General features: G+C 42.8%; 1 protein-coding gene across 1 annotated transcript in view; it reads left to right on the top strand.

The window, feature by feature from the left end:
- Window positions 1–1,736: 1,736 nt before the first annotated feature.
- Window positions 1,737–12,928, top strand: part of LOC144936141 (glutamate receptor ionotropic, NMDA 2C-like) — a 215,704-nt gene continuing 204,512 nt past the window's right edge. Inside the window, exon 1 of the mRNA XM_078863428.1 lies at window positions 1,737–1,817. Coding sequence (XP_078719554.1) covers window positions 1,737–1,817 — 81 coding nt within the window. The remainder of the gene's footprint in view (window positions 1,818–12,928) is intronic.

Genomic DNA, 12,928 nt, shown 5'->3' on the forward strand with positions numbered 1-12,928 from the left:
GCATGGTCCCATCACCCTCACTCAGCCACGCCACTGGCTGGCGGCGTTACGATGACCGCGATGCAAACCACGCAGGAGATCTTCTCCACGTGGCCGGACGACGGAGAGAGATGTCGGCGAGCAGCGACGCAGCCAGGACCCAGGACCCCACACATGAGCCCTGAGTCTGCTCCCCCTTATATCCCCCCAGGCGTGGCTAGGCCCCGCCTCCGGCCACGCCCTCTCGTGGAACCTTCGAGCAGGTTCCCGGAGTATCTCGGCTAACCCCACCTGTTACATTTGCCCAAGATACACCTCCTTTTCTGATTGGTTGGTGCTTAACTGTGCCCGTACCCGTGATTCCCTTTCCATCCAGCAGGTGTCACCCTGTCATTACACAAGCAATGCAATGTTTAATTGCATGTCTATACAGGTGATTAACTGTGAGCAGCCAATAATAGGTACTGCATATCCTCTGCATACTGTTAGATTAGCATAATCTACATGCATAATGTACTGTGAATAGCCCAACTAATGATAGAGATCCACTTTAATTTATATGAATACATGAACCCCACCCCTCCCCTCTGGTCTTCGCAACTGATTGGCTCACAGTGATGACATCACCTTTACCCCTCTATTTAAGACTGAAACAGGAGGAGGTTTCTCCACAACTCTGGCTGTCACCTGATGAAGCTGGTTGTAATTACCGGTGAAACATCACAGTACTCAAATTGTAAATGTTGTGGGTCTACTCTCGAACACAAACAATGTTTTTGAACTATTAACTAATTGGCACATTTTGGTTACGTGACAAATCTTACTTATTGGCTGTGTCAGGTGGGGGCGGTTTAACGACACATTTATATTTACATAATTGAACCCAAAAATACCTCTATTATGGATTATACACTTCAGGGTTTACAAGAAATATGTTTATCACCAAGTGCGATGTTAATGTGTACAAAAGTAGATGAACACCGTTTTGTTGTAGTTAAAGTGCAGTAATACAGGGTTGTGTTATTATGGAATAGCAGCTGATCAGGATTGCATTTACAATATTAGCCAATCAGCCGATCAGCCAGTTATCATGGAAAATATAACAGCCAGTCAGGGACTGGCCAATTAAATCAAATTTCATAACAATCTGATCGGACCCAACATGATCCAGTCTTAATTAAACCTGTTGTATAGCATTGTCCGATTTGTACCCATAATTGTAAGAGTTACATTATTATATTTTTCATTGTTTTAATGATTTTTTAATGGAGAAGCAATCTTTTTTTGCAAAAGGAATGAACTAAACGTACATAGCACAGCAATAAAAACCACCACGGGCTGACCACTCAGTGCCTCCCCTTTCTCAAATCCATTGGCATTTGATTCATGTGGCAGCTTCACATCAGTTGACATTATTACTGCGCTGTAACCTGCTCTTGATGGCGCGCAATTGTCACATTTACACCAGTGATTTACAGAGCGGCCACACTTTTCAATTTTTGCCTGCAGCATACATCAACTGGTATTGATTAATGTTTTGGGCGGTGTTATTAGTGGCAAGGGCTAAACAAAAAAATATAATTGAACTGTCCGAGCTGTTCTTTCCCAGCCAGGCTTGCAGAGAAATTAGGCCACTAAATATTCTTACGCACTGCGCTATGAACCCACGCACACTAACCGGTCGCGGGGAGACTTCCGTCCATGAGTGGACCGACAAAGGGCTCCAAGGTTACGCGTCACTCGAACGTTACGCTGACATGATTTTGGCGAGCAGTTTGCAGTGGCAGTGCAATGACCCGTCGAGGCGAACGGAGAATCGGTTCAAGGGGCCGCTTCAGGTGAGAGAAGCCCCTACACGTATAGGCTTTTGCGACAAATATTTATAATATAAATATGTCGTTCCACCTGTAGATGCTGAGGGGTTTACTCTCCAACACACCGGTGTGCTGAACTAGTAACTAATTTGCACGTTTAATTTACGTGACAAACCTTAGTGATTGGCTGTGTCGGGTGGTGACGAGTTTAACGACACATTTACCTGATCTAACTCAACAAAAACCTTTATCACATTTCCCAAAATGAATCGATTCGTGGTTCAAATTGTAACTGGTCAGGATTAGATTTTTTTTTATTCTAATACTTTTCCTGGTGCGGTGCATCCTTGACACCTCTCATTTGTCGACTTAACGCGAGTTTGTTGTTGCCGCATGGCGCGGACACACTGGCACAAAACATCCTTCCAGACAGCGTAAAAAAAAAGTTTGGCACCCATTTGAAGTGCAGCCTTATGCCGTGTGCTCTCTGCTTTATGTGCATGCAGCAGCGAAGATAGGAGGCAGCTTGCACCTCATGCAAGTTCATGGTGAAATCGCACCCCTGCAGACACCGGAATGTACACTTTGCAAGCCGGCCACTGGTCCTTGCAGATACACACTGCACAGTACAGTGCAGCTCTGGGAATGCAATGTCCCCCCTTTGCAGCAATGAATTCAGCAAGGCTGCGCTTTTACACGGGGCTCGATACAGCACTGTGGAGCACTGGGCACCATGACAACATAAAATGAACGCTTGCCTGAAATGTTGCTATGATTTTCTGCAGATAGGTGGTGGGATGCATTGTTTAGGCAACACTAAACTATTGGCCGTTTTAATATCGTGCATGCGAAATCAGGGACCTGTTGTCTACTTTTTAGATAGCTTTGCTTCTGACGAGTTCTGGTAGAGTCAGCACAATGTTTGGGAATTCGCTTGGCATTGAAATACATTTTTTGCGATGGACAAATTGCTGGGGCACCGCAATGGTGAGATATTAACTTCCTCACCTGGTATGCAGGAGTTCGTGGGTTCTATCCTGAACCTGACGCCTGTGTATTTGGAGTTTGCATGTTCTCCCTGTGGTCCAGTGGATTTTTTTCCGGGTCCTCCGGTTTTCCCCTCCACATTTAGAATCAACATGCGTTTAGAATATTTGGCTGCTATAAATTTGCATGTGATAAGTCACTTCGTTGAGCTATAAATTTGGCCAGGTCGCTTCTAAAAAAAGCTCTATATCTCAGGTAAAATAAAAATAGTTTCATAGTTAATAGTAAAAGAAAGCACATGCATTACCTATAGATCTTTTAAAGAATTGCACAAAATTATTTCTGCCGCAAATAATTTGGCGTAAACAAAGTGATTGAGAGGGAGGGCCTCTCTCGTGTCCATGTTTCATTGTTCATCATAGGACCGGCGCTAAATTCACCCCGGTGTCCATAACGGCTGGGTGGCTCAGCAGCAGTGGTGAGCGAGTGAGCGTCTTGCAACCGGAAAGGTTTGCTAGTTACAATTCCGATTGAGGATTGACTCAGGCCATCATCTCTCCAGGGTCAATCAAATTAGTGCCACTTTGTGGGGAAGTCAACAATGGTTGCCCTATGGTTAGACTTCGCCCCTGCTGGAGTAATGTGGAATTTCCACTACTGGTAACAGAAGGCGAACACCGTCGCAGTGTTTATTTGAGCAAGGATATCAACTTGGATTTTTATCAATGACATGGGACTTCAAAGCATTTTATTAAATAGATGTAGTTTTTTTTTGTTATTCCTCAAATTGTCTTCTAAACATGTGCTAATCCACACCATTGGCTTCCCGAATCTGTATAAGAGGTGGTCTGCAGTGGCAAGTGCTGGATTGGTGCGACAGCTAATTATTATGGACAGGCCGTAGCTGTCATGGCAATGAATTCACCGTTGGAGATGGCAGCCCGAAGGACATTTCTGTACGATTACTTTCCCCAATCTTGATTCAGTGGAGTTGACCCTCGGTTGAGTCCCTCCGCGTCTGATCTGACCCTGCTATTGGTGCCCACTTCCTGCGTTTGAGATTGTTTAGAGACCCGGTCAAAGCAGCAGCAGGCACACAATTCACTCCGGGGCCTGATCTTTATATCGGTGTGCAAAGTGTGCACAGCTGAAGCAATTATCTTCGGGTTGGTGCGGTGCCAATTGTCTGGGCACCTCTTTGCACATGATTGCCTATTGGTGCGCTCGACTATGCTAATGAGGCCAGACACAGCTGTGTGGCTCCAAACGTGGCTGCAGTGAGTGACATAAAAATACAATAAATCACAATTGTAACTTTTTAGGTCACTTATATCACAGTAAAAATAAATGTTTTTTTTTAAAGAAGTGCATTAATTATATATCCACATTTACTACATTTACATTGGATGGTTTTTTCTTCTTCTCCAGATTGCCAGTGGATGCAGTCATTATAGCCGTGACTTCTGCACAACTGTAGAAGCAGGTATTGCACAGCACCAGTGGTCCAAATTAGCCAAATATGAACGCTTACCAGCAAATGATTTTAGTTGGAATGAGACATTGCAGTTGTTTGCCTCCGACTGAATACTTGACGGGACCAATGGCGGAGCCAGGATTTTCAGGTAGGTGGGCAACCCCTCCAGCAATGAAAAATGATTGAGGAGTTGTTAGTAAGTAAGGACTTATCCCTTGCTTTTTATTCGACGCGTGTGCGGCGATGGCACAGCCATCGATTGAGGGTCGAATTCGAACCGTGTGTGATCGGCATCGCGCTCGCTGAAGGTGTTTGCCTTCAGAGAAGTCGTGTACTGTATACGCAACTGTGCACAATTCTGAGTCACTTATAACTGCTTTGCCGTTACTTATTGCCAATTATGGACTCAGACTTCTTCTCTTAGAGTCCCTGGCACGTAATAATATGCTACACAGTAGCAGTGGGGTCGCAAAATGCTGATTTATTACTAATAAACCCAAATGATCCGATCGAAATAGGGATTTCGATCGGGTCATGGGGGGGGGGGGCACGTGCCAGTGGACAGGACCCTTTTGAAAATGAGTCATGAGACTCAGTGAAGCTTTTGCTTGATAAACAAGCGTAGTAGTAATCATATGTATCACGTGTGAACAGTGGACTTTTACACATTCAAACTGATTAGACCCCGTATGAAAAATAAGAATAGGCTTCACCCTTTCCGGCAATAAAACAGGAGGTGTTAAGATGTTCAAACACCAAATAGATACCTTTGGAAGGCATTACGTCTGCATTAACCACACATACTTGTGACAAAACATGCAAACAAACATGCTCTGATAATAATATATGCATTGTCTTAGAAATTGATTGACCTACACCAGAGACAGCCTTCTTTATGGCCTAGTCTATTCTTATGTTATTGTTTTTCATACTTTGATACTGGCAAAAAGGTCCCATTATTAGACCCTGTTTTAATTTTTTCAACAATATTTACCAAAACATTAAAATGAGGTTGTTTTTTGAGTGAATTACTTTAATGCTGAAAAATTCAACTTGACTCAAAAGGACAGTATTTTAACAAATGCGTTTGACATTATCGGCCAAGGTCAAGACGTCATTCTAGCTAAAGTTTTGGTTTTAGGGTACCAAAACAGGGCCATCACCTCCTGCTAGATCCTAGAGCAGTTGCAAAGTTTGTGCCTGATCGCCGCTCTTACAGCACGCCATCATCTTGCTGGAGATCATCCTGGTCGCTGACCCTGTGAGCGTCGCCACAATAAATCCACAGGCGTCCGTCGTTAAAAAGGCCATTAAGTGTCTTTTCCAGTCGCTTTACTCCAGCCCGGCTCTCTGACCCGTGCAGTAACACAGAAAGAAAAAAACACACTTGGTTCAATCACCCATTTTACTTTTTAAGCACTAAAGTTAACTGGTACACTCATAAAGCAGTTAACTTAGTCTATTAAAAACCCACCCTGATGCCACAATACGTCTCTTTGCCCCGTTCTCATAACCCAGCAGTGTTACACAAATTTCTACGTGTAAACCAAGACAAAGACCCCTGCGTATATCGCCTGAACAGACTGTTGGGGCAAGTGCTAGTCGCGAGCACCTATGAAAGCCGGGACAGCACATGAGGTGGGTGGCCAGCCCCACGCCTGACCACCTTTGTCTCCCCAGTGGCGATGATTACTACACACCGCAACCAGGTACTCATTTGAGGTTAAGTCAGTCTAAGGGAGGCCCTGTATACGACAAGCCCTCTACCACCTGAAACGTGTTCACTTTATACTGACGTCTGCGATAGAGGTATAACGACCCTGTCAGTAGCCCTTGCCTACAATCTGCAATTCCTCAAAGGTAGCTTAATTCTGCTTCAGTGAAAAGATTAAATTGAACATGCGTGAGGCGGGTGTGAGAAATGCCAAGGGAGTACTGAGGAACGCGGAAGGGTTGAGAGGTTGACCAAGAAGGCTTAGAGAAAAACCCGAATGGAAATTCACTGCACGCTTCTGAAATAAAATTGCTCAATCTAAACTAAGTTGTGTGTACCTAATTTTTCTATACCGTATATTTTTCTCCCTTGTATTCTGTATGCCGTATATGCAGTGTGGCATCCATAATGAGCAAGGTTGCAGCAAGTGTGTATAATATTTTGAGAGGGGAAACAAAGAAACACGTAGAAATGTGAACCTTTGTCAAAGCAAACTATGGGCTGTTTGTATTTTTCATATTGGTAACGCAACAAAAGTAAACATTTTTATATATAAAAAAAACGGTTTACTAACATTTTCATTGAGATCAAGGTCTCTCTGTGTCTCCATCTCTTGTTTGCTTTGGGATGAAAAATATTTGGGGGTACACAAACCCTGTGAAAAATAACAATCACGCAAGCATAGGGAGAGGGATGTCGGCATGTGTCCAAAGCCTCGAAGCTGAGCCATTCTCTCTGATATGGGGGACCTTATAACACCCCGTGGAGTCCGCACAATAATCCCGCTCAACGTCTGTGGCAGTAACACAGCAGGACTGTTATAACTAAATAATAATATACTAGTGATCCACGATAACATTTCAACCCTCCAATATAGTTAAACACATGGGTTTGAGTCATAATTGTGTCGTGTGACAAATATCACACGATAGCTCATGATAAGTTGAAGAATCATTCTCACAACCAGATACAGTTTAGTATATATTATTGTAATTCTTTACTCTCACAAATGTATCATTTGTATGTGTTATTTTATATTGACGGCACTCCACTGTTTAAGGCTGTGGCTAATTAGGATGTATTGACAGGTAATGTTTCGTTATATGCCTATATCCTGATAAACAACGAGGAATTAATTAAGTGCTTAATTGTTATGTGTCCACGTGTGCTACATCGACCTGTGCTCAGTGGAGTTTGCACTTTTGAATTTAACAAAATGTGGACAAATGACGAACAAAAGTGTCATGCTTCAGAGTCTTATATCCCGGCAAAATCAGTGTTGGGGACAATGCCGCCAAATCTGTTGGACATTAAAAACGACTGACGGAGATAAGATATTGACACTCTAAATGCATTGCGACAGAAGCAAATACTGCATCTAAGCTGGACCCAAAGAGTGACCAACCTAGAAGAAAAAGGGTGCATATAGAAGACAACCTGATTATGCAGTCTGTGATGAGAAGGAAGCTAGCACTGTTTGGACTCATTATGTAGGATGGACGACAACAGGAAAATTGTAAGTGTGCTGTTGTTCGGAAAAATGGAAGGAACCTGAAAGAGAGGAACACCTAATGGAGAATGGCTTGACGACATAAAAGATTGGTGCCAGAAAGATGTGCACTACTTGAGCATATTTGCACAAGACAGAGAGGAAAGTTAAAATAAATGACGAAATGTGCAGTGGACACCTACGGGGCTATCTGCCCATGGATCGTGATGATAATGATGATTTATTTGAAGAGCCAGAATATTTCTGAGGAGACCCATCCAAAATATGTACCGTGCATACTAATTATATCCGTAACAAAATAAACAAGCAGACAGTACGTCTCCTTCCCATATCTGTCCATCCATGATAAAACAAATACGAATCTTTTATTTTAAGCACATCCAATCAACCACACGGCCTTCTGGGAGTGTGATTATTTTAACACTCTACGAAGTGGAAACAGGTTGATTGGGTGTGGCTCATCGGTCGTACAAGAAACAGCAGCAATTGGTTTGCAACTGCTTGTCTTTGTCAAATTCACTGGCGGGGCAGAACCGCCAATTTCAATGTTCCGACCCCTGCCATTTTTTATTGGCGAGATGGGGTGCCACGTTGGTGAGATGTTATCTACCTCGCCTGGTATACAGGGAGGTCGTGGGTTCGATCCCGACCCTGATGCCTGTTGTATATTTGGAGTTTGCATGTTCTCCTTGTGGTCGCGTGTATTTTTCTCCGGGTCCTTCAGTTTTTCCTTCCACATTTAGAATCATGCGTTTAGAGTATTGGCTGCTATACATTTCTACATGATAAGAAGCCACTTCGTTGAGCAATCATTTGTGGCCAGGTCACTTATGAAAAGAGCTATATAGCTCAGTGGGCCTTACCTAGTGAAACAAAAATAGTTAAAAGTTTTCTGCATCGAAGGCACTGCCTGATGACTACTAAGTGTACTGAAATACATGTGAATGCCGATTATTAAAACCATTTGTCACTTGAACTTAAAGTTGGCACTTTTGGAAAATCTGTCGATTAAAAATAGAAAATGCTATTTGAATCATTGATGTTATAAACGCTCTGTTTAATGCCACACTTGAGTTTCTCTCACCAATGTATGTACGTTGAACTTCTTCCACACCGTACATAGCCAACCGTGTTAATCGGAGGTGCAATCCAAATTAGCATGCATATTGCTATTTTGGATTGTTCACTATATTTCCATTGTCCATAGTTTTGGTTGTAAAATTTTCGTACTTATATATTTATTTATGATAAGGATTCCTAATATCAAATTGGCCTCGCCCAAAAGAAGACTGATCGACTAAACCGGGAACCTGCTGAGCAACACTGAAAAAAAAATATCCCACAGCCTTCCACAATGTTGCGTGACAATGGCAGGATTTATTTCAGTGTATTCAGAATTCCTCTTCGGGATTATTATTATTCCACCTCTTAACCATGGATATCACTCCAGGCAATATTTACAAATAAAATACAACTCTCAACTTTCTTTTGAAGAAAGAGACTTCTTTCTGGGCGCGCAATTCACGTTGGAGCTCCACGTTGGCTCCTGCCACCCCGTTGCAGTGGGGGATTCACAGTCCATAATAGAGGTTTTTAGGTTAGATCACATAAATATAAATGTGTCGTTAAACCTGCCACCACCCGACGTAGCCAATTAACATGGCGGGTTTAACGACATATATTTACGTGATCGAACCCAAAAACCTTTTATGGATAATATTGGTCGCGAAAACCTACTGCTACGTGTTAAACTGATTCACAGTCTGCATTGGACCGTGTTCCACCATTTGCAATTCATGAGTTGTGAGGCTTCAGCGCCAGCAGTGGGGACCCGTTCTACTGCTGCCACAATAGGCAACAACGGAGGCGATGAGGCTACGGTGCTTTAGCCACTTTAATTTGAATACTGTACACAATAGTTTTCCCATTATCACCGTAACAAGCAAGCGCTTACAGCGACTGGTGGTTATTGTTTTTTTTCAATTATTATTTCCACTTTCAGCATTGGAAATTCAAGCGAGCTCCGATGGGAGTTGTGCTGCCGATCTGGTGAATCCTTGTATGTGCGTGGGTGGCCCAAATGTCTCCTGTCAGTGCACCCTCTGTGAAGCAGCTGCAGTCGATAGTTTTTAAAAATGGATAACAGAGGCCCTGCTGGCTCATTTCATGCTTCCCATTGATAGACACACAAAAACCGATAAATTTCTTCGCGGTAATGTACGGATTTTTATTTTTCAATCAGCATAACATTAGCCTGCGTCTGGCCCGTGCACAGTGCAGCAATTTTGTTGTGAAACGGTGTAGCTTGTTTGCGAAATGAAATTCCACCAAATAAAATATAACGGCCACTCGTGTTTACTGTCAAGTAGAGATAGGCGTGAGCACCGTCCGTGTGCGGCTCAATACCGTTTTAACGCGTTCCAACGAACCATGAAAGCGTTTACACATTATCTCTGTCCATCTGTCTAAGGCAAGTGGGTCACTAGACATCTTGTGAATGTGATTTTCTATGCATTAACGGTTATTTGAAAATGATATTGCTGTTGAGGAATTACTCTGCAGACGACTAGCAAATTTATCAAAGGGTTTGGCAAAATGACTCGTCGTTAATTACGTGGGCCTCTTCGACCGTGACGTGACGCCACTGGCTAATGATGATCAGTGACTTGGGTCTATACCATGGTATCAACGTTTCGTTTGCTCATGGAGGCAGGGACACCCGGGTAGGAAAACCAGGCAAGGGAGGTCCGGTTGCAGGGGGCACTAGGCCTCAACTTTGTTCATGTGTGTAATTAAGACATTATTTATTAATAAAGCAATTTAACCAAACCTTTTTTATACACTTGCCTTAGCCAAATTAAGATATAATGTTGAAGCTCTGTGCAAAACAGGTTACTACTGGCCAAAACTAATTAGAGAATATATCGAAATTGAGAGATGAAAATAATTTTAACCGTTCGGATAGCTACAGGCTTAGTGCTGCTTGGAAGCGAATTATCAAGTAATACACTTTAACTGCATGCCTATACAGGTCACCATACGTCGATGATGATTAAATTGAGCAGACAATAACAGGTATTGCGATTTCTTAGATCCAAAAACGGCAGGATGTTAATGAATGGCGTGCATTCATAGTGTGCATGCATAATGTTTGTCGATTACTCAATGAATAACCCAACCGTTATTGGATATTCATTGTAATTTATATGTATTCATTAACCCCCCCCCCCCTTTGCCATGTGCACCTGATTGGCTCACAAGTTACATCACATTTACCCCCTCGATACTGAAACAGGAGGATTTCTCCACAACTCTGGCTTTTGCCTGATGAAGCTGGTAATTACTGGTGAAAAGTCACAGTACTCGAATTGTAAATGTTGTGGGTTTACTCTCCAACACACCGGTGTGTTATACTAGTAACGGATTGGCGCGTCAGTTTACGTGACAAACCTTATGTATATTTATGCAATCTAACCTAAAAACTTCTATTATGGATAATATTGGTTGCAAAAGCCTAAATGGATTTCAGATTTTGATTTTTAAGGACAATTTCAGATCTTTTTCAGATTTTTAGGATTTTGCCATGATGTGATAATTTAACATGGCTAAGTTCGAATTAAATGAAACATTATTTGCTGCTGCTTTTGTGTTGGCAGTGGTACAAAGCACATTAACATAGACATCTCAACACGTGTGTTAATTGCAATGGCCCTTCTTCATAACACATTTTGATGTGCTTCCCATCACACGTTTTTACGATGCATATCTCACATGGTCATTCTAATCGTGCACGAGTGAAGGGAATACTGTTAGGTGTCATTTTGGTTTAACGTAAGCTTCACGACCAATATACATAATAAAGGTTTTTGGGTGAGATTGTGTAAATATATGTGTCGTTAAACCCACCACCATCCGACGCAGTCAATTAGCAAGGTTTGTCACTGAAAAAAAACATGCCAATTCGTTGCTAGTTCAGCACACCGGTGTGGTGGAGAGTAAACCCACAACATTTACAATTCGATTATCGTGACGTTTCGCTCGTAATTACAACCAGCATCATAGGTGGAATCTTTTTTCTGCGCTTAGATTTATAGCTTAATGCAAAAGAGGAGCTGTCAAGATTTGCTTCTTACTCGGAACAATAAATCACAGAAACATCTCTGCATTATAGGTGGGGAATATGCATTGCAGAAGTTGCTAAAGATAGCCTTGGCAAGCGACCAGCAAGGGGAAGCATCGACTGGACTCGATGCTGATCTCTCACATTTGTGATTTATTAAATAACCCTCCGCCTGGTCGATAAGCCAATTGGTTCCAAGCAGCCTTAGTTGGTGTGAGATGCCAGAGGCCGTTACTGATATTTCTGCATGGGGGGGGGGATTCTCTTTGAAAGAGACAGCTACTTGACAACGGCAAGTAAACCAAGGATGAGGGTTAAGCCTTGCCAAAAGCCAAAGGTGAGGAGCAAACTTATCTGGCACGTGTCGTGAAGGGTACTGCAAGATCCGACCATGTATGTCCAGTCCTTGCTGACCTGCATTGTCTTCCGGTTGCTGAACTAATACATTATAGGGTCCGGCTCATGACACACAAAGTACTTGCCACAAATGAACCACAATACCTTTCTGGCCATCCTCGCAATGGCTTTTGGCGAGCCATCGAACAAAGACGGTCACTGCATCATGTCCGTTCAGATGCACTTCTGCGGCCGAACGCTCTGCCTTCCGATATTAGGAAGCCACTGGATATATATGCACTTTCTATCAAGATTTAAAACTAATTTCTTTAAAACTGTTTTTTGTGTTTAGTTTGTTGTCCTTCCCCCGCACCTCCGATTAGTACGGTTGGCTACGTACGGTGCGAAACAAGTTTAACATGCAAACAGGTGTTAAAGACGCACGCTGCCTAGCAAAGTGGATTGCGCCACACTCACTCAGTCAAGGAAAGAGCAAAAGGAACCCACAAAGTACACCCGGGTTACGTTCACTTCAGTGGCAGCTGGTACATTTAGTTGTCGTATTGGTGCAATTACGGAAGAGATGAGTGTTCAGCTGCGATCAGATGGTTGGTAGAGGTGCCAATTTGGGTCAATTTACACTCGTTCACGGTTATCCACTGAAGGAAAAAATGTGATAAATGGGGTGTGCTCCATTCCCTCAGCCCTTCCAAATAAATGTTCAGTACATTGTGGGAGCCAGAGGTTAGATCGCTTGACTCTCAATGATGTCAGCTGCTCTGGTGCTCTAACTGTCTTTTCGTGGCTCGAACGAGTGCTTTGTTATCACCAGCTGCCAATGGATTTTTCATGCCATCGTTTCATCCTTGTTAAAATTATAGACCAGAGATACATGAGCCCTAAACACACACGCATACAAATAGATTTGTTTGCTTCTCTACTGTCGGCATTGAAGGCAATGTCCCATTTACCCTGCCATGTATTCATGTAATTT

Source organism: Lampetra fluviatilis, chromosome 1 (genome assembly GCF_964198595.1).
Source record: "Lampetra fluviatilis chromosome 1, kcLamFluv1.1, whole genome shotgun sequence".
In the NCBI taxonomy this organism is placed as follows: Eukaryota; Metazoa; Chordata; class Hyperoartia; order Petromyzontiformes; family Petromyzontidae; genus Lampetra; species Lampetra fluviatilis.